This window comes from Tachyglossus aculeatus, chromosome X1, assembly GCF_015852505.1.
Source record: "Tachyglossus aculeatus isolate mTacAcu1 chromosome X1, mTacAcu1.pri, whole genome shotgun sequence".
In the NCBI taxonomy this organism is placed as follows: domain Eukaryota; kingdom Metazoa; phylum Chordata; class Mammalia; order Monotremata; family Tachyglossidae; genus Tachyglossus; species Tachyglossus aculeatus.
In genome coordinates this window covers 74,952,669-74,978,990 of record NC_052101.1, presented here as the reverse complement: position 1 = coordinate 74,978,990, position 26,322 = coordinate 74,952,669, and the positions used below count along the sequence as shown (strand labels likewise).

The following is a 26,322-nucleotide window of genomic DNA, read 5'->3' as shown; positions in this document are numbered from 1 at the left end:
GTCTCTATATGTTGCCAACTTGTACTTCCCAAGCGCTCAGTACAGTGCTCTGCACACAGTAAGCGCTCAATAAATACGACTGAATGAATGACTGCCAGCAAGCTACCAAGCAGGGCTTCGGCTCGCCCGGGCAAATCTGGCCACCCAGGGCCTCTCCCAGATCAGAGTTAAGGCATTCCAATTTCCTCATTCTTCACTCACGGCCCCGCCTCTCCCTCCGAACCGGCGGGGGGGGGGGGGTAGCAGACTGACGCGGCCGACAGCCAATGGGGGCGCTCCTCGGCCCAAAGACCAATGAGGGGAGACCGAGGGGCCGGGAGGCGGGATTTCCCGCTGTCGCTCCGAGGCGGGGGCGGCAGCAGTAGCGGCGGTGGTCTGTGCCTAATACTCGGCTGCTGTCGAGCACGCATTGGGTGCCGTTTTGGCCGCAGCTGTTCTCGCCGTCTCCTTTTCCGTCACGATGGCGGGGATCGACAAGCTTCCCATTGAGGAGACGCTGGAGGACAGCCCGCAGGTGAGGCGCGGCCGCCCCTGGCCCGGCCGGGCCCGGCCCGGCCCGACCCACTTTTCTCGGAGGAAAGAGGGAGCCGGCCGGGTCGTCAGGCAATCAGTCAATCGGGCGGTGGTGGGCTTCTCGCCCAAAGCGCCCCGGCCACCGAGGTTGATACTGCTGGATTCCGTGGCAGAAAGGAGTCTTCGGGGCCTAGTCAGACTGAGCTGACAGGGCCAGGGGCTTCGCCCCTCCCTGCTCTGCACGTGGGAGCCGCTCGCAGGTGGCAGGCCCGGCTGCAGCGGAGCGACCCCATCGTGGTCCAGGCCCCGAGGCCTTTGCCAGCCCCCCCATCCTCCCCCCAGTTTCCCCCCCTCCCCCCCCCGCAGAGGCACGTCCATGAAGAGGTGGAGTCCTCGCCTGTTCCCGTCCCCCTCCCCTGGATCGCTCCCATCTCATCTCTCCCGGGGCCGTGCCTTGCCCCCCCAGCGGTCCTCCATCCCACTCTCGCTGGTGAAAGGGCGATTACGCGCTTGAAACGCCAAATGTAAAGATTCTCGTGCTGCCTCACCTTTTCCAGAACAGTCCGTTCTGCCACCATTTTCCCGCGGATTGCCTTTGGCCCCTTAGTAACTTTGGGGCAATCAGTGGAAGAGCCCATTATTTTATCAGTACACACTATACAGCCACAATTTGCACGCTTTTATTCTATTTGAACAGTACTGCCTCAGCAACGTCTCTAATAATAAACGATCCCTTGCTAGGTGTCTAACTATCGAGTGACCCTTCTGATGTCACAGCCCAGAGTGACTCTGGGCGAAATCAACTCATCATAATAAAGACTGTTAACATTACTCTGTGTATTCTATACTATTTCGAGAATAATGTTTCACTTCAATTATTCCTGTGGCCCGGAATAGTCTTGCTTCATAAACTGGTGAAATACACGCATTGAGATAAGGGGTAGTTAACCAGAGTTGACTTGGAGGCTGAGTAGTTAAAAAAATGAAACCGACCAGGAGCGAATGCAAAGAACCTTAGGGTATAGGATAAAAGTTTTCAAAGAAAAACTTTGTCCCTGTGATTGTCGATTCACTCAGCCATTTAATCTGTTTTGAGAAAATCTACTGGTTTTCTGCCATTTGGAAGGAAAAAAACCACATCTAAAACAGGGCCCATTTGGAAGTAGGTACTTATTATTTTCAGTATTTACACTTCAGCTTTCTAATATGGGTTAAGTGCATATTTTGACTGAAAGGATGGGGAATGATAGTATAGCTCTTAATTCTATCCAAGCCTAATGATCTCTTCTGGGGCCATATTCAGTGACCAATTCAGTCGCAACCTTCAAAGGCATAGTTGACCTTTTCTGAAGTCATTTTAACTGATGCCCGTTCTGTATTCCTACAGAGCTTTCTTTGCCTGAACTTAGCCAATGTGATCAGTTCAAATCACCCTTAGCCATTAAATCAAAAACTACACTATATACAATATTTACACATTTTATGTGACCCTTAGTCTTTCTGCCTTGCCAGCTGTCCTATCTTTTTTAAAAAAATTTTCAGTGTTGTTACACCTTCCTTGTACTTAACTGACCAATTTGTTCAGTGAGGATGGAAAATCTCTAGAAACGATTTGTCTATATTGCTTCCTGTGTCCTTCAATCAATAGTATTTGAGCACTTATTCTTTGCAGAGAATTGTAAGTGCTTAAGGGCAAACAGTAGTAGACTCGACCTTTGGCCTGAAGGAGCTCAAATTCAGCTAGAGACAGACACTAAAATAAGTTACATTTAGGGGAAGCAACAGAGTTTAAAGCTACATAAGTGCTGTGGGAAGAGAAGGGGGTGGGTACCTAAATGCTTAGAGGGTGCAGCTCAAATGCATAGGTAAAGCAGTACAAAGAGATTAGTCAAGGCATCCTGGAGGAGATGTGATTTTTAGAGGGGTATTAAAGATTAGAGAGAGTAATGATCTGCCAGATGTGAAGGGGGAGGGAGTTTCAGGTAGGAAAGAGGGTGTGAGTAGAAGGTCAGTAGTGAGAGATGAATGAGGTACAGCGATTAGGTTGGCATTAGAAGAACAAGGTGTGTGGACTGGGTTTTAGTCAGAGGGTAAAGAGGATAAGTATGGGGCAGAGATTGCCTTCTGTCAGGAGGTGGACTGGCAACCATTAGTGGTTCTTGAGGAGTGGGGAGACATGTTTAGAACTATGTCTTAGAAAAATGATCTGGGCAATAGAGTGAAGTGTGGACTGGAGAGGCTGGAGGCAGGGGGTTCCTTTTGAACTATTCTTTTAGATCAAATTTTGGTGAGGAAAAGTTTTATATTTCATCTAGGAAAGCTAAATACTGTGTTGCTTTTCAGTGGCCATTAAGTATATGAGTCTAAAATAAAATAGTGTCAGTCAAGGAAAATGGATAAGCTAAAAAAAATCTGATGACTATCTTGTATCTACCTCAGTATTTAGTACAGTGCTTGACACATAAGTGCTCAACAAACACCATGATAATGAATACCATATAAAATAATTGCAACCAGGTTATACTACTTCAGGTTATAAAAAAAAGGAGTTAGGGAGAGGGAAAACAACTACAAGCTCCAAAATACTGTAGATTAAAAAAAACCTCAAGGCATTTACTTACTCCATAAATATAATAGTTTATGACATTCCTATTCCATAAATCATCAACTTATGAGAGCTGAGCTTCAAAATTTTAATACATTTAAGTTGGAAGCCTTTCTGTTTCGGTATTTTCTTTAGTGAAGCGGAAATATCAGCACTTTTTACAGAGTTCTCATAGAATCCAAAAAGTTTCAGAAATAAGTGGCCTCTAAAGGACACAGGTAAAATGTCTCAGTGAATTGCCAGTTGTATAACTAGGACTAGAACCTTCAATTCCTAACCCAGAATGCCTTCCTATTCTAGTACATTCCCCGCTATTTGGGGGGTATGTAACAGTTATGCTATTTAGTTTGTGTATATCAATAACTTTATTCAAATACAAATGTATGCAATATTATGATTACTCATAGTGCTACATAGTATATTACTTCCTTATTTCAGCCCCCAGATTGCATATTGTATATAATTATAGACCTTAAATGGGTGCTTAATTGCTTGATAGGTATGTATTATTTGGATTCAAAAAGGGCTTGACTGGAGGGAAAAAAAAGGTGTAGACACCTCTCCCCATAATAGATCCTCTAAGGTGATGTTTTCAACCCTTTCTCCTCTGCCCATAAAAGGCTGTTGGAGCCCTCGAGGTCCAAGAAGTCCTGAATGTTTGAGCTCTTAAGTTTTTATTGTCTTGTCTTACGCTGTCCAGTCGTCTCCAACCCATAGCGACTCCACGGACATGTCTCTCTCAAGCTTTATATCTAGCCCTAATTTATTTTATTTATTAGGCACATAGGTTTATTTATTTTGCCTCAATACCCATATCTGTGAAAATGGGGTGGTGTCTACCGCAAGACCACAAGGTTCTGGTTTGCTCCAGAAACCGTGACATCATCCCTAGATCCAGGAAATCTGGGTTCTAGTCCAGACTCTGCCTCTGGCTGCTTGCTATGTGAGCTTGGGCAAGACACTTAAACTCTATGTACTTTAGTTTAAAAAGGGACTCACTTTACCTGCTTCTTAGATTGTGAGCCTTATGTGGGGCAGGGACTGTATGTAATTTGATGATCTTGTATCTGCCCCAGCACTTAGCACAGTGCCTGGCTCCATGTAAATGTTTAATAAATGCTATAATTATTATTATGGATATAATGGGTGAGATGTTTTCTGTTAGTAAATTGCAGAGTGAAATCTCCTGCAGCCTCTTGCAATGAAATTGAGTTCATTGCATTCTAAATTGTTTTGCTGTACTGAAATGGAAACATAGATCAATGAGAAATGCAAAGGCAGTATTTAAATGACTTGCAAACTTTAGCATTTTAATTTTGAATTTTTCTAAGTAATCAAGGTAAGAGCATTTTGCAGTTTAACAATTTAAAGTTCTCCAAGTATTTGAGTGCCCATTACATGCATAGTACTGTATCTCACGTAAGTTTCAAAAGACTCCTCTCCCACAGCACTTTGACTTCCACGTAACTCCAGCTTGTATTGGCTGTGTCACCCACTGTTACTGTTCTAGACCACGATAATACCTTTTCATGTAGGGAATTAAAGGCTAGGATTTGTTTTAACAATACTGAATACTCCTATAAATGTTTCACCTTTGTATCTGCCTTGTGGATATTCCAAGGAGCCTTTTCAAAGGCACAAAATATTCTTACAGGCTTATTTTCCCCTTTCAAAACGTTCAAGATTTAAGACATTCAATGATAGTCATGGTGATGATTTATTAGTCTTGGCAGATGAGAGTTTGACACAGTAGGGCCCGGTGGGTAGCCTGCAACTATCCCCAAAGTGCTCTTTTCAGACATTTTTTTAGACTCCCACTGATGGAGCCTCTGATGTGTGAGAAGAACTACAGCCTACAGTTAACATGGAATGCATAGGAACACCTGGACTTGCACGATTCATCAGGCATGCCCAACATCACACTTACTCAGCCCTTCACTTTCTCAAAAATTAAGTTGATACGGATATGTGCCCTGTGTTCCTAGGACTCAGCTTTGGTTTGGCTAGGCCGTAGGTTTTCAGCCTGTGCAGGTCCTGCTAGCACCTACCAGATGTATATTGGACACCAATCAGAACTGCACACGTATTCTGTGCAGAGCACTGTCTTAAGTGCCTGGAAGAGTACAATACAGCTAGTAGAACTGTGCCTTCAAAGAGCTTACAATTTAAAAAGGGACCCAGACACTAAAATAAATTACAGGTAGGGGAAAGCTGTAGAGTGAAGACATCTGCACTTAATTGCAACGGGACTCGGGGTGGGGGTTCTGAATTCCTTAGGTAATGTGGAAGTGCTGAAGTGGCAGTCGAAGGGGGTGTGAAGATGAGAGAATAATCAGGGGAAGCCTCCAGAAGAAGATGGGCTTTCAGAAGGGCCTTGAAGGTGGAGACATCTGTGGTTAGCCCAGTGTGGGGAGAGAAAGTTTTCAGGCAGAAAGGAAAGCGTGAGCAAAAAGTCAGAGGCAAGACAGATGAGGCGCCGCCATAGATGCCTGGGACTCCGTTCCCGAGAGGCCTGCCCCCCATCACACCACACCACGTGGCCCCCGCTGCTCCCGGAAGGATCCTCTCCTCAGAGCGCCCCCATAGACGCCACCTGCTTCCACCCCCACCCCCACTTAAGCGACCTTCCTTAAAGTGCCCCCCATACCCCCCTTCCCGGTCCAGACCTGACTGACTCTCTTCTCCACCCGGAAAAAAGGCTATTGTTATCACCAAGTTACATTAAGGACAGCCTCATTCGCACCTACTCAGCCCTCCCATGCTATTTGGCTGTTCACTCCTCTCCCCAGGTATCTCTGCTCCCTGACCCCCCTTAACAGGTCCACCCCACTCCAGCACATAATAGTTTGTATCTGCTCTCTGTGACATCATTATCTGCCAATTTTATTATTGCCATAGCATGTTAATCGTTAACTACCCCCTGTGATGCCATCGCCGTCCAGGAGGCCTTCCCAGACTGAGCCCCTTCCTTCCTCTCCCCCTCGTCCCCCTCTCCATCCCCCCCATCTTACCTCCTTCCCTTCCCCACAGCACCTGTATATATGTATATATGTTTGTACATATTTATTACTCTATTTATTTATTTTACTTGTACATATCTATTCTATTTATTTTATTTTGTTAGTATGTTTGGTTTTCTTCTCTGTCTCCCCCTTTTAGACTGTGAGCCCACTGTTGGGTAGGGACTCTCTCTATATGTTGCCAATTTGTACTTCCCAAGCGCTTAGTACAGTGCTCTGCACATAGTAAGCGCTCAATAAATACGATTGATGATGATGATATCATTGCTACTGTTTTATCATGGCTTCTGCATCTCAATCGTTAACCGCCCGCTGTACGCTGTACTGTCACTCGCCCTGCTGACCTCACCATGAACTTTCAATTCCCTTGCTCCCAACTGCCATTCCCACTCCTCACCTTCCCCTCTCCCACCCAGCTTTTTCCCTCCCTCTCCCCCACCAAGACCACTCCCTCTCACCCCCTACCAAGGATCCCTCTGCACCAGTGCCAATCCCCCCTCCCTCCCCTCCTCCCCGCCCCCACCCCATCCCAGTTCTCCTTTCCCATCGCCACCCCTCTTCCCACTCTCCCCGCCTAGGCCCCCGCCAACTCATCCCAATCCAAGCCCTCCCCACCCCTCGCACTCTTCCCCCTCCCTCCCCTCCATCGACAGCTACTGCCAAGTGTGGCCTCTGGAACCCCCGCTCCATTATAAGTAAGATCCCTTTCATCCTGGACCTATTCCTTTCCAGCTCTCTACTCCTCCTCGCCCTAACTGGAACACGGCTGTCTCCGGACGACACGGTCTCTTCTGCTGCTCTCTCCAGTGGAGGCCTCTTCTTCTCCCACTCCCTCAGACTCACCAGAAAAGGAGGAGGTGTTAGTTTCCTTCTCACCCCCCAATGTCGCTTTCGCACTATCCCTCCTCCCCCTTCCCTTCCTTTGAAGCCCACATTATTCGCCTCTACCACCCCCTCCAGATTCTTGTAGCCGTCATCTACCACCCTCCCGGCCCCACCTCCAACTTCTTTAACGATTTTGACCCCTTCCTCACCTTCTTTCTCTCCTTTTCCATGCCCACTCTGATCCTCGGAGACTTCAACATCCACATGGATATCCCTGGTGACTCCTCTGCCGCCCACCTTCTATCTCTCCTTGATGCTGCCAACCTCTTGCTCCACCCCACCTCGCCCACTCACCAACTTGGTCATACCCTCGACCTCATCATCTCTTACCGCTGCACTGTGTCCACCCTCACTAACTCTGAAATCCCTCTCTCTGATCATAATCTTCTCACGTGCCTCCTCACTCACACTCCTTTCCCTTGTAAATCCATATTACTCCCTCACAGAGATCTCTGCTCTCTTGACCCCATCCATCTTTCTGAGCGCCTCACACCCCACCTCGCCTCCCTCTCCTCTCTACCCAATCTTGATGATCAGATTGCTGCTCTCAACTCTACCGTTTCTACTCAGCTAGACTCACTCGCTCCCCTTTCCCTTCGCCGCTCTCGTACCACTAACCCACAGTCCTGGATCACTGCCACTGTCCGCCTCCTTCGCTGTTATGCTCGAGCTGCCGAACGCTGCTGGCGAAAGTCTAAACACCATGCCAACCTCGTTCACTTCAAGTTTATCCTTTCCTGCCTTAACTCAGCCCTCTCCTCTGCCAGACAAAATTATTTCTCCTACCTTATTGACACCCATGCCCACCATCCCCGTCAGCTCTTCCGTACATTCAACTCCCTTCTCAGGCCCCCGGTTCCTCCCCCTCCTCCTTCCCTCACCCACAATGAACTGGCCTCCTACTTCATTAATAAAATTAAATCCATCAGGTCTGACCTCCCCAGAGTCACTCCCCCCCTTCTCCAACCCCTGGCTCTCAACACTCTCTGCTACTCTCCCATCCTTCCCAGCAGTATCCTCAGAGGAGCTCTCCTCCCTCCTCTCAAGTGCTACTCCAGCCACCTGTGCTTCTGACCCCATTCCCTCTCATCTCATGAAATCTCTCGCTCCGTCCCTTCTCCCCTCCTTAACTTCCATCTTCAACCGCTCACTCTCCACTGGTTCCTTCCCCTCTGCCTTCAAACATGCCCATGTCTCTCCCATCCTAAAAAAACCCTCTCTTGACCCCACCTCACCTTCTAGTTCGCCCCATCTCCCTCCTACCATTCCTTTCCAAACTCCTTGAACGAGTCGTCTACACGCGCTGCCTCGAATTCCTCAGCACCAACTCTCTCCTCGACCCCCTGCAGTCTGGCTTCCGTCCCCTACATTCCATGGAAACTGCCCTCTCAAAGGTCACCAATGACCTCCTGCTTGCCAAATCCAACGGCTCATACTCTGTCCTAATCCTCCTCGACCTCTCAGCTGCCTTCGACACTGTGGACCACCCCCTTCTCCTCAACATGCTATCCAACCTTGGCTTCACAGACTCCGTCCTCTCCTGGTTCTCCTCTTATCTCTCTGGTCGTTCATTCTCAGTCTCTTTTGCAGGCTCCTCCTCCCCCTCCCATCCCCTTACTGTGGGGGTTCCTCAAGGTTCGGTTCTTGGTCCCCTTCTGTTCTCTATCTACACTCCCTTGGTGACCTCATTCGCTCTCACGGCTTCAACTATCATCTCTACGCTGATGACACCCAAATCTACATCTCTGCCCCCGCTCTCTCCCCCTCCCTCCGGGCTCACATCTCCTCCTGCTTTCAGGGCATCTCCATCTGGCTGTCTGCCCGCCATCTAAAACTCAACATGTCCAAGACTGAACTCCTTGTCTTCCCTCCCAAACCCTGCCCTCTCCCTGACTGTCCCATCACTGTTGACGGCACTACCATCCTTCCCGTCTCACAGGCCCGCAACCTTGGTGTCATCCTCGACTCCGCTCTCTCATTCACCCCTCACGTCCAAGCCATCACCAAAACCTGCTGGTCTCAGCTCTGCAACATTGCCAAGATCTGCCCTTTCCTCTCCATCCAAACCGCTACCCTGCTCGTTCAAGCCCTCATCCTATCCCGTCTGGAGTACTGTATCAGCCTCCTCCCCGATCTCCCATCCTCTTGTCTCTCCCCACTTCAATCCATACTTCACGCCGCTGCCCGGATTGTCTTTGTCCAGAAACACTCTGGGCATGTTACTCCCCTCCTCAAAAATCTCCAGTGGCTACCAATCAACTTACGCATCAGGCAGAAACTCCTCACCCTCGGCTTCAAGGCTCTCCATCACCTCACCCCCTCCTACCTCACCTCCCTTCTCTCCTTCTACAGCCCAGCCCGCACCCTCCGCTCCTCTGCTGCTAATCTCCTCACCGTGCCTCGTTCTCGCCTGTCCCACCGTCGACCCCTGGCCCACATCATCCCCCGGCCTAGAATGCCCTCCTTCCGCACATCCGCCAAGCTAGCTCTCTTCCTCCCTTCAAGGCCCTACTGAGAGCTCACCTCCTCCAGGAGGCCTTCCCAGACTGAGCCTCCTTCTTCCTCTCCCCCTCCTCCCTCTCCCCCTCCCCCCACCTTACCTCCTTCCCTTCCCCATAACACCTGTATATATGTATATATGTTTGTACATATTTATTACTCCATTTATTTATTTTACTTGTACATATCTATTCTATTTATTTTGTTAATATGTTTTGTTTTGTTCTCTTTCTCCCCCCTTCTAGACTGTAAGCCCACTGTTGGGTAGGGACCATCTCTATGTGTTGCCAACTTGTGCTTCCCAAGCGCTTAGTACAGTGCTCTGCACACAGTAAGCGCTCAATACGATTGATTGATGAGAACAAAGCATAGGGAGTAGAAATTGGCAAAATAATAAAGTGTGATGCTGTGAGGTAAAATGACTTGTATGCAGCTTTTACCTTGCAGTGTTGATGCCGTATACTGTTTGATGCCTTCTCATGACACCTTATAGTTCATATTTCAGAGAATAATTTGGGAAATAAATTTGAGAAGAATTATGAGAAGGTCAGCTAGGTAAGAGAGCAGTATTGAGAACTTAGTTTCCCCTTCTTCATTGTGTACTTTTTGAATCCTTAATATTCACTCAAAACAAACAATAAACACTATTTTTATTCCATATATTATTCTGGTATACCCTAGATTACAGACATTCTGCATACATACAACCCCAGGGTAGGTATTGCTTTTGATACCTTACCCTGGGTTACAACCACCCCATGCTGTTAACACTTTGGGGATACAACTTATATTGTTTGAGGATGCCTTAGCCCATGCAAAAGTGTGATGTTCTGGCCGAGAGATGCAGGTCAGTAAATCCCTCCCCGCTTCCTCCTGACTTGGGCTGAGATTAAGCAATCAAGAATGAATAGATCTTGAAGGAAGCTATGCCATGGTTAGTGTTAGATTCTCAAACTGTAGAAGAGACCCCTTAACAGTTAACCAAAGAAGTTGTTGAACTAAGAGGGCAATGTAATTTTGAAATGGATGCTGCAGATGCTGCTGAGTTAATCGCATTCCATTCAAAACAAATGTCCATCAAGCGTGCTGTTCAACTTGAAAATTCAGTGGATGATTGGAAGATGCTGAAACAGAGGAGGAAGTAGTTATGGTTTTTCCATCACCAGCTAAAAACTATTGGAATGAGAAAATCCTGCATCAATTTTCATGAGAGCAGAGTAAATTTATAAATATCAGTGAAGAAAAGAGCCTTAATGGAGAGAAGCATTCAAAGATGCTCAGAAGTATTTAGGAGTTAGCCTATTACAAGGAACTTAATGTAAAAAAAAAGAAGGCTGTTCAACCTAAATAGGATAAATTTGTCACTAAAGTTGAAAGACCACTGCCAGAGTAAGCAGAAGAAGCTTCTAATAATAATAATGGTATTTAAACCCTTACTATGTGCCAAGCACTGTTCTAAGCACTGGGGTAGATATAAGGTAATCAGGTTGTCCCATGTGGGGCTCACAGTCTTAATCCCCATTTTACAGATGAGGTAACAGGCCCAAAGAAGAGAAGTGACCTGCCTAAGGTCACACAGCAGACAAGTGATGGAGCCAGGATTAGAACACACGACCTCTGATTCCCAAGCCCGTGCTCTTTCCACTAAACCATGCTGCTTCTCTAGCCTTGTGCACGATCCATAATCTTATTACAACTCATTTAATATTGTGGTGCTGTGTTTTGAATTACTATAATTAGATAATGGTATGGTGACATTTTGATACAGTACTCTGCACACAGTAACTGCTCAATAAATACTATTGATTGATACACTATTGTAGTATTCACTACATAAAGGAATTTAATATTACTTTTCCATTCTGGCGTGGTTCCTAAATTGTAACATATAAGTCTATGGGAAAATGTACTCCCTCATACAACCACACACAATGCAACTACATATTCAAAGACTGTAACCTGGTTATCTTGCGGTGTATGCCTGTAATTTTAAATAGCGGCAGCTAATGTATGCTTAACGTATTGGGAGAGTTATGGGACATCACAAGATAAATTATTAACAGCATCTCCAAAGCAGTAAATGAGGGCCTCATTTTCTAGTCAAATTTGGGACAGAGAGAAAGAAAGGAAAGTAAACAGTCCAAGACTGCATAACAAGTTTGTTGTAACAGTGCGTCTGTCACCTTTTCACTGCTCTAATCTTCACTACAATATTTGTATCTGTTGCTTTGGAAGAAGACAAAATTCAATCAATCATATTTCTGGCACACTTTATACATGGCCCTGCACTAAACTCCTGGGGAGTACAATAGAATTATTAGACATGATCGCTGCCTATAAGGAGTTTGCCATCTAGTTGAGAAAGAATAAAATATGTTGCCGATAGGAGGAAGAGGAGAAAAGGGATATGTATATTAGTGCTTAAATAATAGGGTATGTAAGATGTGTACAGAAGTGCTATAGCAGATAGAGAATACTTAAGTGTTTAGGTAGCATGGAAGTAGCATTTGGAGGATATAAACTGGGGAAGACTAGAAGGTCATGAGGGAAAGCCCCTGGAGGAGATATGATTCAGCTTCTTGGCTTCCGTGTGCCCCCTGTCAGTTTATCACACAAAAACTGCTTAAGTACCCTTCTATCTTCTATTCTTCCCACACATCCTGCTCAGGGGAGCTGCCTGGCATAATCAATAGAAGGGCCTGGGAGTCAGGCGGTCATGGGTTCTAATACCAGCTCTGCCACTTGCCTGCTTTGTGACCTCGGGCAAGTCACTTGACTTCTCTAGGCCTCGGTTACCTCATCTGTAAAATGGGTATTAAAACTGTGAGCTCCTTGCAGGACTGAGATTGCATACAACCCAATTTGCTTGTATTCACCCCAACACATAGTATGGTGTCTGGCACATAGTAAGTGCTTAACAGATGCCATCCCCTCTAGAGTGTGAGCTCATGGGCAGGAAATGTGTCTGTTGTATTCTCCCAAGTGCTTAGTACAGTGGTTTGCACACAGTAAGCGCTCAGTAAGTATGATTGAATGAATGAATAATTCTGTTTTGCAGTTCATTGTTCAGTTAGTTTAATAGGTAAAACTTGTGTTGGTTCAGTGGAAAGAACACTGTTTTGAGAAGCAGGGAACCTGGATAAGTCCTGGTTCAACCTTGCTTGTACCTGGATAATTGAGTGAAGATCACACCTGCACTTGGCAATGTGCTGCATCCCTGCCTGCCTACTTGTTGCACTGTAATCAATCAGATGTATTTTTTGAACACTTACTGTGTGAGGAGCACTGTACTAAGCGCTTGGGAGAGTATAGCATAGCCGAGCCGGTACGCACATTCCCTGCCCACAACCATTTTACAGTCTAGAGTCTATAATCAAGAGTCCATAGTCTACAGAGTCTATAATCAGTTCCTTTGCACAGGTTCTCAGTCCTGAAGTCTCAGGACTGAGTCTCAATTCTCGTTCCTGATGGTCAACTCCACTATTATCCACATTGATGTTAATTCTCATTGACCACATTGAGATTCCAGCTTCTGTGACATGACTGAAAAATATTTCTATTTTTAGAAAAAATAAGTTCCTAAGAGTCCTGCACTAGGCCATAATAATAATAATAATAGTAATGGTATTTCAGTGCTTACTGTTGTGTCAAGCACTGTTCCAAGCTCTGGCGTAGGGACAAGTTACTCAGGGTGGACGCAGCCCCTGTCCCACAGGGAGGTAGCTCATGGGCTGTGTAGGAGGGAGAACAAGTATTGGATCCCCATTATACAGATGAAGAAACTGAGCCACAGAGAAGTGAAATGACTTGCCCAAGGTCACACAGCAGACAAGGGGGCAGAGTCAGGATTAGAACACAGGTCCTCTGACTCCCAGGCCCGTTCTGTGTCCACTAGGGCATGCTGCTTCTCTGGCCATAAAACCAGTATGTCATCGTCATCATCAGGATTTATTATAAGTTTACAATATGCAGCACACTTCATTAAGTCCTAGAAAATTACCTGTATATCAATTAAGATTGGGTTCCTGGCCCACATGGGGTTCATTGTCTAAATGAGATGAAGACAGACATAGAGGACATTGGAATATGATCAAAATATCCAAAAAAAATTATAATTCAAGAATATTCAATGTAGGGAAACAATATAAGCTCATTACTGCTTAGAGGGAACAGTCCTTGAGCAACTCCACAAACCAGGCAAAACCATTTTTGATGAAAAACAGACACAACATTAACAATCTGCTCCTTTGAGGGTTGGGCCATTTGCCCAAGGAAATGGGTGGAAGGGAGATGGCAGACTCTCTGGCCTTCACTGGGATCCAGAACCGTATTGCCATCTGGAGGAGCAAGATTTAAAAACCTGGATTGCTGTGTTCCCTGTTTGGGTTCCCTCCTTTGAACAGTTGCTACAGCATCACTCCCTTTTAATAGATAATGATTTTTTTAAACTGTAAAATTCTTGTCCTTATTTGGTATAGACAAGGTCCTTGCTGGGTGTATTTGAAGAAGATGCTGCTGCCATTTCCAACTACATGAACCAGTTATATCAAGCCATGCACCGAATTTATGATGCTCAGGTAAAATGAGAACTGCAGTCTAGATAGACATTTCAAAAATGCTGTATGCATCAAATTCATATGTTAATTTTAGAGTTCACACTTTAGTAGCGGAGTTTACGATTAAAATCATTTGTATCAAATAGTATTTTTCATTTAAATGGATACCTTAATGAAGCATAGGAATTTGGGCATTTAGTATTAAATGCAGTTGATTATACTACTTAATGTATATGACAGCTGAGGTGGAGGAGATTTGAAAGTTGTCTTTTGGCTTGGTTTACAATAGCATACTTAATTTGTCATGTTGGATTTTTAATTTACTGAAAAGGGGGTAGTAAAGATTGTATATGTTTCAGTGCTTTTTTGCAAAGTGAAATTATTAGAGGACTGGCTATGTAGTCTGTTTCTTTACTGATTTGATTTTAAACTGTAGTGTTTATGATCTAATTACAGACTTCTAGGAGCAAATTATATATGCTAATGTACATATAGATATCACAGGAACTATACAACAAATTAATTATTTTTGTGCTCATTTTCTCCCCTGCCTTGGACTCACTTTGCTTATTTGCTTTGCTTTATTGTGCTATGATGCTGTATTTTTTAATCTCATTTTCCTCTGTTAAGATTTGGCCTAGATCCTTGGGTCAGGTCAGTAATAGCCAACTCTAACCAGTTTGGGGCCACTGAAATCTGTTCTGGGGCAACCTTGTAAGCCCCCTCGGTTAGCCACTAAACCCTTTCCAGTTTGGTGCTGAGCACTTCTGGTTCAGCAGGACTACTGTGGCTGGTGCCTGGCTGGGCTGACATGGGTGGGAGCTAATTCTAGATTGAACTAGGGCATTCACTGACCTAGGGCTCAGTAATTACTGAGCACATACTGTGAGCACTGTACTACGTGATTGGGAAAGTACTGTATACTACAGTATAATTAGTGGACATGACCTTACAGTGTAGCAGGGGAGACAAACGCGAAAGGAAATAACACATAACAGACAGTGATAGAGTATATAAGCTATATACATATGGGAGTGAGTTACTAAGTGCTGACCTGGGAGTTGGGATATAAAATGGGAAGATTAGAAATTAATTGGGAAGACCTCTTGGAGGAGATGTGATTTCAGAAGGGCTTTGAATACAGGGAAAGCAGTGGACCTCCGGATGTGAATGGGGTAGGGAGTTCCAGGGAGAAGGTAAGCAAGAGGTTGTTGACCAGAGAGATGAGAATGAGGCACAGTGAGTAGGTTAGTTCGGGAGGAACAAAAAGGGTGAATTGAGCTGTAGTGGGACAAGAGGGTGGTGGATAAATAGCAAGAGAGCTCAAGAGCCTTAAAAACAATAGTTTCTGCCACCTGATTGTGTTTTCTCTACCACTTGTCTGCTGTGTGATCCTGGGCAAGTTACTTCACTTTTATGGGCCTCAGTTACCTCATCTGTAAAATGGGGATTGAGACTGTGAGCCCCACATGGGACAGGGACTGTGTTTAACCCGATTTGCTTGTGTCTACCTCAGTGCTTGGCACATAGTAAGCGCTTAACAAATACCATTATTTATTTATTTTGCATTGTAAGCCCTATGAAGGCAAGGATCATGCCTACCAACTATATTGTACTCTCCTAAGTGCTTTGTATAGTGCTTTACAGTAGACACTTGATAAATTTCATTGATTGATTGAATGGGCAACAATCAGAAGTTTTTGAGGAGTGGGGTGATGTGTTCAGAGCAACATTTTAGAAAAATGACCAGAGGCAGGGAGATCAGCGAAGAGGCTGATGCGGTAATCCAACTCGAAGAGGCTGATGCGGTAATCCAACTCTGCGATATGATAAATGCCTGGACCAGTACGATGGCCCTTTGAAAAGGGAAAAAGAGGTAGATCCTGGAGATTTTGTGGAGAAAGAACTGACAGAGTTTGTCCACAGACTGGATGTGGGGGTTGGAGGAGAGGAGTCAAAGAGAATGCCAAGGTTTTGGGCTTGAGAGATGGGGACAATGGTGGTGCTGACAACTATGATGGGAAAGGATTTTGAAGAGAAGATGAGGCAGTCAGTTTTTGACATAGTGTTCTTCAACTGCTAATGCGGCATCCATGTAGAGATGTTCTGGAGTCAGAAGGAAATGAGATATTTCTGAAGAGAGAGATTGTGGCTAGTAAGGAAGATATGGGACCATATGCATAGAGGTGGGAGTTGAAGCCATGGGAGCACGTGAGTTCCCCAAGGAGACATGAGGTCTTTTTATTTATCCTAGGCAGGGGCTCATCGAGGTAAATACAACAAAAAAATGCTTTACTTCCCATCCTCTGACGTGGTTGGAACTTTCACTTTTAGCCCGTCCCTTCTCCCCCCCCCCTCCCACGCGCCCCCCCCCCCCCCCCGCCCTACCTCCTTCTCGTCCCAGCAGCACTTGTGTATATTTGTACATTTTGTTTTGTTGTCTGTCTCCCCGTTGTTGGGTAGGGACCGTCTCTATGTGTTGCCAATTTGTACTTCCCAAGAGCTTAATACAGTGCTCTGCACACAGTAAGCACTCAATAAATACGTTTGAATGAATGAATGAATATGTCATTAATATTTTGCTATTTTCATATGCTTGTGTGATTACCTGGATATTTTAGTGAACTCTTGTGTTAGCCTCTTAACATCAGCTATTTAGAAATTCACCCCATACTAGAAAATCAGTTAAAATCTTTTTACAGGGACAGCTTTAGTATTACCGTGGCATAGTGGAAAGAGCACGGTCATGGGTTCTAATCCCAGCTCTGCCACTTGTCAGATGTGTGACTTTGGGCAAGTCATTTAACTTCTCTGTGCCTCCATTACCTCATCTGTAAAATGGGGATTAAGACTGTGAGCCCCATGTGGGACGACCTGATTACCTTATATCTACCCCAGTGCTTGCACATAGTAAGCACTTAAATATCAACATTAGTGTTAGTTTATTCTTGGTATCAGGTGGGCTAAGTTCATTACTTGGTTTCCAGTTCTTATTACATGCTGCTACCTCGAGACACAGTATTGTATGGTTCCTCTGTAAGTGAGTTAGAAAACAGCATTTTGTAGATATACATACAAACCTTTTGGGCATCTTCAGTTATAATTTTCAGTTTCCTGTTTTATAAATTAGTATCGTTACTAATGTGCAATGTATGTCACATTTTTCTAGAATGAATTAAGTGCAGCAACATATCTGACTTCAAAACTTCTAAAAGAATATGAAAAACAGGTATAGTATATTAAAACTTAATTTAAACACACATAAGAATTTACCTGCTATGGTGAGCTGATAGAGGACTATGAATTTTCCTTCACTTTTGCCCTAATAAATCTCTGGAGGAGGGTTGGGGACCCATTTGACTTTTTCTGAAATATTACAGATAACAAATCTATCTTTAAAGGCCTAATAGTGTTATTTCCTTAAGTATTGCCAGACAACAGATTTGTGTTAAATTGCATTAATATTTTCAGTAGAATAACATTTTGAAGGACTGTAGTAAGGGCTTGTTCATATTTTAAGGAAGACCTAGGATAATCAAATTAGACAGAGTTGCTGTCCCACATGAAGCTCAGTCGAATGAGAGGGAAAACGAATATGTAATTCCTATTTTACAGATGAGGAGACAAACACAGAGAAGTTCAAGTGACTTGTCCAAGGTCACACCAGCAGGCGAGTGGCAAAGCTGGGACTAAAACTCAGGTCTCCTGACTCCCGGTCCTGCGCTCTGTCCACTAGATCATACTGCTTCTCTGTTATTTAAATTATCCTATAGTTATTTAAATGCTTCTCTGGTTATTTAAGTTCAGTTTGTTGATATTGCTCTCTCCTAGAGAAGAAGAATATTTATTTTAAAAATTCAGTTCAAAAGTTATGTTCTGAAATTATTAGACCCAAAATAGACATTTTCCCTGTCCATAAGAGGTCAGAGTTATGAATGTGCTCCTTTTTCACTTTTTTAGCGTTTTCCACTAGGGGGAGATGATGAAGTTATGAACTCTACTCTGCAGCAGTTTGCAAAAGTAATTGATGAGGTAAGTGGTTCGTATGTTTTATTTGGTTTCAAATGAGTCTTTGAACAAGTCGTGTCACCAATGGTTACCATTTTTGATAGGCTTGGCACAAATGGACTATTCCTTAAAACGCTAATTGTAAGTAAGGACGTTGTACAATATTTCGTATTTTGTAATGTTCTGAGTTTTGCCATTAGTAATAGCTATCAGACTCTATCACACCACAACTATGAATGCATGGACAGGCGGAGAAGGCAAGAAGGGTGAGGAGTATGGCCATTGCAAGCCATCTAAGAGGCATCACAGTCTTAAGTAGGTAGCCCAAAAGGGCATGTAGGCCGAAGGAGGAGAACTGGGGCCTGGTAGTTATGGGTGGGAGCAGAGCTAGCTAGACCTGGGAAGGTTGAGGGGTGGTGGGGGTAGGGAAGAACCAAGATTATGCTGGATAAAGAGAAAGCTGTCCCTGGCTGTAGTTGAAGTTGTGAGATGGGAAGGAAAGAAGAGGGACAGGGGCAAAGAACTGTGAAATGATTCATGACTATCAACTTGTTTTCCTCAAAAATAAAGACTACCAGATTTTGCTTAATTGTAATTAAAATAATTTTGTGGCTTTATGTATTTATCTTTTATTTCTTTCCTATTAGCTCAGCTCTTGTCATGCAGTACTTTCAACTCAGCTTGCTGATGCTATGATGTTCCCCATATCCCAATTTAAAGAACGGGATCTAAAAGGTATTGAAGCAAACTTTCAAATAATTCCTGTTTTTAACAATTGTAACAAGAGTAATGGGATTGCCAGACGACCTCTTAAAGCGTCAGGGTATTTTGCCTTTTTCTTTTACTGAATCAAGTATAACTCCAGTAATGTCACCACCACAAAAGAGTATTAAGATAATGCCTGTCTTGTGGTATTGGAAGTAAATCTGGGACTCAAATAGTAGTACTTGTCGTTGTCAGGTACAGTTAAAGATTTGTGCATTTTATCTTATTGTTGCAGATGAGAGCTAAAGTCAAATTTTGGGGATATTGCTTAGGAGAGGGAGGTCATTTAGCTTTCTAAACAAGAATGCTTGATTGTTTTTTACCTACCTTTTGTGTATTGTGTCACTTTCCATGTAGGTTCTTTGTCATGTTTTTCATTTATCGTTTTGACTCATTAACTTTCCTTCATTATGTAAAGGAACAGTAAATGGAATATTTAGGTCATGGCATTATATTAAATAATTTGCTTATGTCTATATCTCAGAATTTCATGTCATAGCCCAGAAGAATCCACAGCAGTTAAACATGTGCTATTTGTTGGTTTTTTTCTTGAGAAAGGCATGGTATTTGCTCCAGCTGTGCCCTAGCTGACCTTGAAATTCCTCTGCCAACCAAATAAAAAGTAGTCACTGTTGATGTGTAACTGATATAGCGAAGAATTTTCTCTAGAATAGCAATTATCTATGATGCCTTTATCAACCCAAGTATACAAGTAGACAGATTTACTCGAAGGGTCATAGTTGGAATTCACTAATAGTTTTAGCATATACAAATAAATGTAAAAAGAAAGCAATTGTTACAGTCTCACCCAGTCAGTAAGTTTTGAGTGTCCAAAGGGTGGACAGTATGTTAACTGCTCTCCTTAAATAATACTAAACTGTATTGATTCTTACATTTGAATCTTCATTTTAGAAATATTAACTTTAAAAGAAGTGTTCCAGTTGGCTAGTCAGGGTAAGTACTGTTAAGCTTAAATTGCAACTTCTTAACAGATATGTATATTTGTAATCAGAAAGTGACTGAGGCCAATTTTGAAGGCATAGTTGTAGCCTTGGGAAGAATTAGCCCTCGTTGACTTGATAAAAACAACTAACCGTTTTAATTAGTGATTTTTAGAATTGCACTCAGTTGTCTTTTGTGTAAGATGCTGCTGGTGAAAGTTACCCATGGTGTGAGTGTGGCTGAAGGCCAGTGCGAGCCTGGCAGTCGCAACTACGCAATGTACTCCCAAATATGGACTTCTGTATTTGCTGTGTCTTTTTGCCCATAATCATGTCATCTAAGAGAAAACTTAGTAATTTGTGAACCATCATTATTGACATTTATTGAGTGCTTACGGAGTGTGAAGCACTATCTATCTCACAAGTCCTGACATCTCTCTTTCTCTGCAGTCTTGCATTTCCTCCTGCCTCCAGCTCTATCTGGATATCCCACTGGCATTTCAGGCTCAATATGTCCAAAATTCATTTCCTCATCTTTCCTCCCAAATCTGCTCTTCCACTTAACTTTCCCAGCTCAGTTGACAACACCATCATCTTTCCCAACACCATAATCTTGGCATTATTCCTGACGCCTTCCTCTCTTTCAACCCCCATAGTCAGACCATTGCCAGATCCTGTCAGTTCCTCCTCTACAATATTTCCATAATCCATTCCTTCCTCTCCATTCAGCCACAGCACTGGTCCAGGCACTTGGTCATAACTCAGCTTGTTTACTGCATCAGTCTCCTTGCTGCTCTTCATGCCTCCAAGGCTCTCCTCTCTCCAGTCCATATAATGCACTCTGTTGTCAGGATGATTGTTCTAAAATGACATTCTCCTTACTCTTCAGAAATTTCCAGTAGTTGTCCATTGGTTTAAATGTACTTGATCAACTCTGCCACCTACTTATCCACTCTTTTCTCCCACTACTACCTAGCTCTCACTTTTTATTCCTCTCAGGCTAACCTCCCCTCATCTCTTCCATCGCCTACCACTTGGTCGTACCCTCCCTCTTGCCAGGAACTCCCTCCTGCTTCACCTTGTGGAAACCAACTCTTAACCAGCTTTACTCCATTTTGCTTTCAGTCTCCATTTTGCATTAATCTAGCTTGCTTTCCTAAATCATGCTTCAGTCCTACCCTCCCTGTTGTCTATTTCAGCCAAACCTTCCTTGCTTCTCAGTTTCAGCCACACCCTGTTGTCATTTAAGAAAACTGCAGCCACACGTGCTTGGATCCTGTTGACGGTGTGAAGGAACACCACACTCACCGCAGACTCTAACTACCTCTCCCATCTTTTGCAGATGAGGTTGAGACCACTTTTAAGGCAACAGACTCTGTCCTCACCTATGCAACTCCATATTAGTATTACATTCATTCGTTCATTCAGTTGTATTTATTGAGTGTTTACTGTGTGCAGAGCACTGTACTGAGCGCTTGGGAAGTACAAGTCAGCAACATATAGAGACAGTCCCCACCCAACAACGGGTTTACAGTCTAGAAGCGAGAGACAGACAACAAAACATGCAGACAGGTGTCAAAGTCGTCAGAACAAATAGAATTAAAGGTATATGCACATCATTAACAAGATAAATAGAATAGTAAATATGTACAAGTAAAATAGAGTAATAAATATGTACATACAAGTACATATATATACAAGTGCTGTGGGGAGGGGAAGGAGGTAGGGCGTGGGGAGATGAGGAGGAGGAGAGGAAAATGGGGGCACAGTCTGGGAAGGCCTCCTGGAGGAGGTGAGCTCTCAGTAGGGCTTTGAAGGGAGGAAGAGAGCTAGCTTGGCGGATGTGTGGAGGGAGGGCATTCCAGGCCCGGGGAAGGACGTGGGCTGGGTGTCGACGGCAGGACAGGCGAGAATGAGGTACAGTGAGGAGGTTAGCGGCAGAGGAGCGGAGGGTGTGGGCTGGGCTGTAGAAGGAGAGAAGGGAGGTGAGGTAGGAGGGGGCGAGGTGATGGAGAGCCTTGAAGCCGAGAGTGAGGAGTTTTTGCTTGATGCGTATGTTGACAGGCAGCCACTGGAGATTTTTAAGGAAGGGAGTAACATGCCCAGAGCACTTCTGTGAAGTGTAGACTGAAGTGGGGAGAGAAGGAGGAAAGACAGCATTAATAAGCCCCTTGTGCTGTGTTGCTGCAATATGCCTCTTTTGTTGGACCTGACAACATCAGGCAGAAACTCCTCACCCTGGGCTTCAAGGCTCTCCATCACCTCGCCCCCTCCTACCTCACCTCCCTTCTCTCCTTCTACAGCCCACCCCGCACCCTCCGCTCCTCTGCTGCTAATCTCCTCACCATACCTCGTTCTCGCCTGTCCCGCCATCGACCCCCGGCCCACGTCGTCCCCCGAGCCTGGAATGCCCTCCCTCTGCCCATCCGCCAAGCTAGCTCTCTTCCTCCCTTCAAGGCCCTACTGAGAGCTCACCTCCTCCAGAAGGCCTTCCCAGACTGAGCCCCTTCTTTCCTCTCCCCCTTGTCCCCCTCTCCATCCCCCATCTTACCTCCTTCCCTTCCCCACAGCACCTGTATATATGTATATATGTTTGTACATATTTATTACTCTATTTATTTATTTTACTTGTACATATCTATTCTATTTATTTTATTTTGTTAGTATGATTGGTTTTGTTCTCTGTCTCCCCCTTTTAGACTGTGAGCCCACTATTGGGTAGGGACTCTCTCTATATGTTGCCAACTTGTACTTCCCAAGCTCTTAGTACAGTGCTCTGCACACAGTAAGCGCTCAATAAATACGATTGATGAACATCAAGCAGACCACTGATCTCCCTATTTTCCAACCTTTCTAAAATCACATCTCCTCTAGGAGGTCTTCTGTGATTAACATCTATTCTCACCCTGATATATTTCCCAACTGCTATTTCAGCACTTTTATTCCACCTAAGCACTTAGTCACACCTTCCTGATGCACTTATGAACAATATATTTTATTACTTCATATTTATAGATTGTTTAAATAATGGGGTGGACAGGCAAAAAAAAATCACAAAGAATGGTGTTAGGAGGAGGATCAAGTCTTTAGCAGGAAGTCTTTTTAACCCGGAAGTCATAATTTTTCTAGAGTAATTTTCATGTATCAAGTAACAGTATTTAAGTGGTTAAATAAAAATGAAATGAATGAATGAATTTTATATACTGTGTATGCCTACGTTATGTATACATTCTGCCTACCTGTAATGTATAGTGCAGGCTTGGAATGTTTGTTTTTGACCGTCACAGACCTTACCATTGTCCATTGTGACAAAAATCATAGAATTTCTACATTTGTTCCATAAGCCTTCACTCTAAACCTTTTCAATACATGGGGACTTTCAAGAACTGAATTAACCCCAGTGAAAACCAATAGTGAGAGATTTAGTTTGGTGAATGTTGGGAGCTATTTATATGTTGGAAGGACCACTAATGTTTCTTGAAGTGACCCCTTTGAATCTCTCAACCCCATATTCATCTGCTTTCCCAAACAATAATAAGTGCTCTGTAGGCTTCCAGTTGCCAAAGCAACCACAGAGCCAGGCTTTCAGAGCAGCTATAAGAGCCAGAAATGCAAATTCTGGGGTCCAAACTCCTGAGTGCACTCTTCAGACATCTAGGGTAGTCATGGAGATGTGACACAAGGGTTTCTGTAGGCAGCTGGAAGACTAAACTCAATGATTTTGTTGCTTTGGTGAAGAGATTGTCTCTGACAACACTTCCCTCCCCCTGCTGTGGACACTTGGGTGGACCCCAAGGTAGCCTACATGCATCAGAGCCCAGGGTTCCTTAACTCTGCCGCTGTTAGTTGGCATCTTTTGTCCCCAAAAGCCCCTGAATTAGCTATAGTAAAAGCAATTTGGTTTAGGGGAAATTTTCCCTTGGGATAATCCACTTTCTCAAAACGATAACAGTTAAAGGGTACATTTTTGTGTGGAAATTATATCCTTGACATGAATACATGTATTTTTCAGATCATGACACTGCAATTAATAGATACAGCCGCCTCTCAAAGAAAAGAGAAAATGAAAAGGTTTGTAACATTGTAAATTCTTTTAATCCCAGGAATAGTTGAATATCAGCATTAAACAAATGGCTATTTGTACTAGTGCTTTATATCCCAGACTGAGCCCCCACTTTTCCTCCCCTCCTCCACCCCTCCCCATCGCGCCCCTGCCCTACCCCCTTCCCCTCCCCACAGCACTTCTATATATTTGTACATATTTATTACTCTATTTTATTAATGATGTGTATATAGATATAATTCTATTTATTCTGATGGTATTGATCCCTGTCTACTTGTTTTGTCATCTGTCTCCCCCTTCTAGACGGTGAGCCCATTGTTGTGCAGGGACCATCTCTATATGTTGCCAATTTGTACTTCCCAAGCACTTAGTACAGTGCTCTGCACACAGTTAGTGCTCAATAAATACGATTGAATTAAATTAATTAAAAAACAAAAATTTAGAATCATGAAAAAATGGTTTATTAGTAGTAATAGTACCAACATTAAGGACTTAAAATGTGTGAAGCACTGTTCTGAACTCTGGGAAGATTACATGGGCCTCAATTCAGACATTGTTCCTGATTCAAAATACTATCACAACCTTATCACATTATCACAACCTTTCTAAAAAGTAAAAATGACTCAGATGGCTCCACCCTCATCACAGTCAAGGAAGGGAATCCTGCACAGAGTCCAGCAGCGCTTCAACCATTCTCTTTAACACCTTCTGCTATTGAAGATAAGGCCTTGCACAGCATAGAGAACCTACTAACATGCAAAAGCATGGCATTTACTTCAGTTGTTGAGGAAGTCACCATTGCAGTCAGAGCTGTGAAAAGTGAAGAAGCACTTGGGGTGATATTTGCTGAGCTTTACAGAGGAGGGGTCACCCTGCTTAAACAGTGAAACTAGCTTTTCCTGAATGTAAGGAGTACTGAGGCAATGCTACAGTATCTCAAAATTGCCACCATCATCACAACTTCAAGAAGAATGGCAAAAATTAGATGGCATCTATCTAGGCATCTCACAGTTCTCCATTCCTGTTAAGATCCTAGTCAGAGTCCTCTTGTACTGGCTAATGGAAAATATTGTTGACATCATGCTTCAGGGTATCTTCAGATCCCCGTGTGAGAGAGTGAACATGACCTGTGCAGCACGTTAGATGCAGGAAGAGTGTAAGGAGAAGCACCAAGGTCTCTATACAATTTCCATAGTTTCAAATTGCCTTCTTAAGGTCTGTCAATAGATCCGGGCTCTGGAAATTCCTTAGTTGATATGGCTGTCTCGAAAATTTCATTAAGGTTTGGAGGCTCTTTCACGGTGGACTGGGTGGTCATGTCAGAGCTGGGAATGTCCTATCTGATCAGTTCCCTGTCTCCAGTGGAGTAAAACAGGGATGTGTAGTATGCCCAGTCCTGTTAAATTTATTGTCCGCAGCCAAGCTAGGGTATGCAGCAAGAGACCTGTATATTGGCCTAAGACTACATTTCCATCTTCTGGGAAACTCTTCCAACTCAGCAGACTAAGAGCACCATCCAACATCCTACAGGTAGTGATTCAAGAAATGTTGTATGCGCACGGCTGTCTCCTCGAGTCCCAAACTTTTTTTTTACCACATCATCCAAGTGGTACAAACTGATGATGTCTGAAGAAAACTTGAATAATGCATCTAAATGCACCAGAGAAACTGTGCAGATAAGCAAAAGATCTACATTGGAAATGCAGAGCTAAACACTGAAACAGTTCAGGTGCCAACAGTGCTGTGACAGACAAGGATAAGGTCACACAGCAGACAAGTTACAGAGCTGGGATTAGAACCCAGGTCCTTCTGACTCCTAGGCCCATGCTGTATCCACTAGTCTATGCTGCTTCATCTACTATCACTTTGAGAAGAAGAGTTGCTACTGCCACCCCCTCCTTGCTCTCCCCACATCCATCCTCCTGGGCCCCTCCCAGAAAGTCTACATTCTGTTTTTTGGGGTTTTTTTTTGTATTTTTCGCATTGGGCAGGAGGAAGTGTTGTGGGCAGCCCCAGCCATGGTGTCACAATGCTAATTTTAAAATAGGTTTATGTTTTGATAAATGAGCTATATCAAAAAGTAAATGAAATCCAAAGTGAGGTCACCTATTTTGTTCTTTTATTAGGTGAAGCATGAAGTTATAGAAGATGTGTATACCTCCAGGAAAAAACAGCACCAGACCATGATGCATTACTTCTGTGCATTAAATACTCTTCAGTACAAGAAAAAAATAGCTATATTAGAACCTTTGCTTGGATATATGCAGGCTCAGGTAAACTCTGGGTTTCATATTTGGAGTTAAACTCAGAATAAGTTTATTTTAAGTTTGAGATTGAATTTTGTTGCATGCATATTCTAGGCCACTGGTAAGAAGTTATATAAATTTTTAGTATAATGGAATAACTGTCCAGGTATTCTCTACCCAGATTTAAAACATTTTTCATAAGGAATTTTTGGTCTGTATGT

The 26,322-nt window shown here is 43.8% G+C and overlaps 1 protein-coding gene across 2 annotated transcripts in view; it reads left to right on the top strand.

The window, feature by feature from the left end:
- Positions 1-337: 337 nt before the first annotated feature.
- Positions 338-26,322, top strand: part of APPL1 (adaptor protein, phosphotyrosine interacting with PH domain and leucine zipper 1) — a 52,259-nt gene continuing 26,274 nt past the window's right edge. For both annotated transcript variants that reach the window (XM_038771631.1, XM_038771630.1), the window contains exons 1-8: positions 338-514; positions 14,001-14,099; positions 17,248-17,307; positions 18,039-18,110; positions 18,734-18,821; positions 19,764-19,805; positions 23,805-23,863; positions 25,982-26,128. In XM_038771631.1, the coding sequence (XP_038627559.1) occupies positions 461-514; positions 14,001-14,099; positions 17,248-17,307; positions 18,039-18,110; positions 18,734-18,821; positions 19,764-19,805; positions 23,805-23,863; positions 25,982-26,128 (621 nt within the window). In that variant the 5' untranslated portion in view covers positions 338-460. The remainder of the gene's footprint in view (positions 515-14,000; positions 14,100-17,247; positions 17,308-18,038; positions 18,111-18,733; positions 18,822-19,763; positions 19,806-23,804; positions 23,864-25,981; positions 26,129-26,322) is intronic.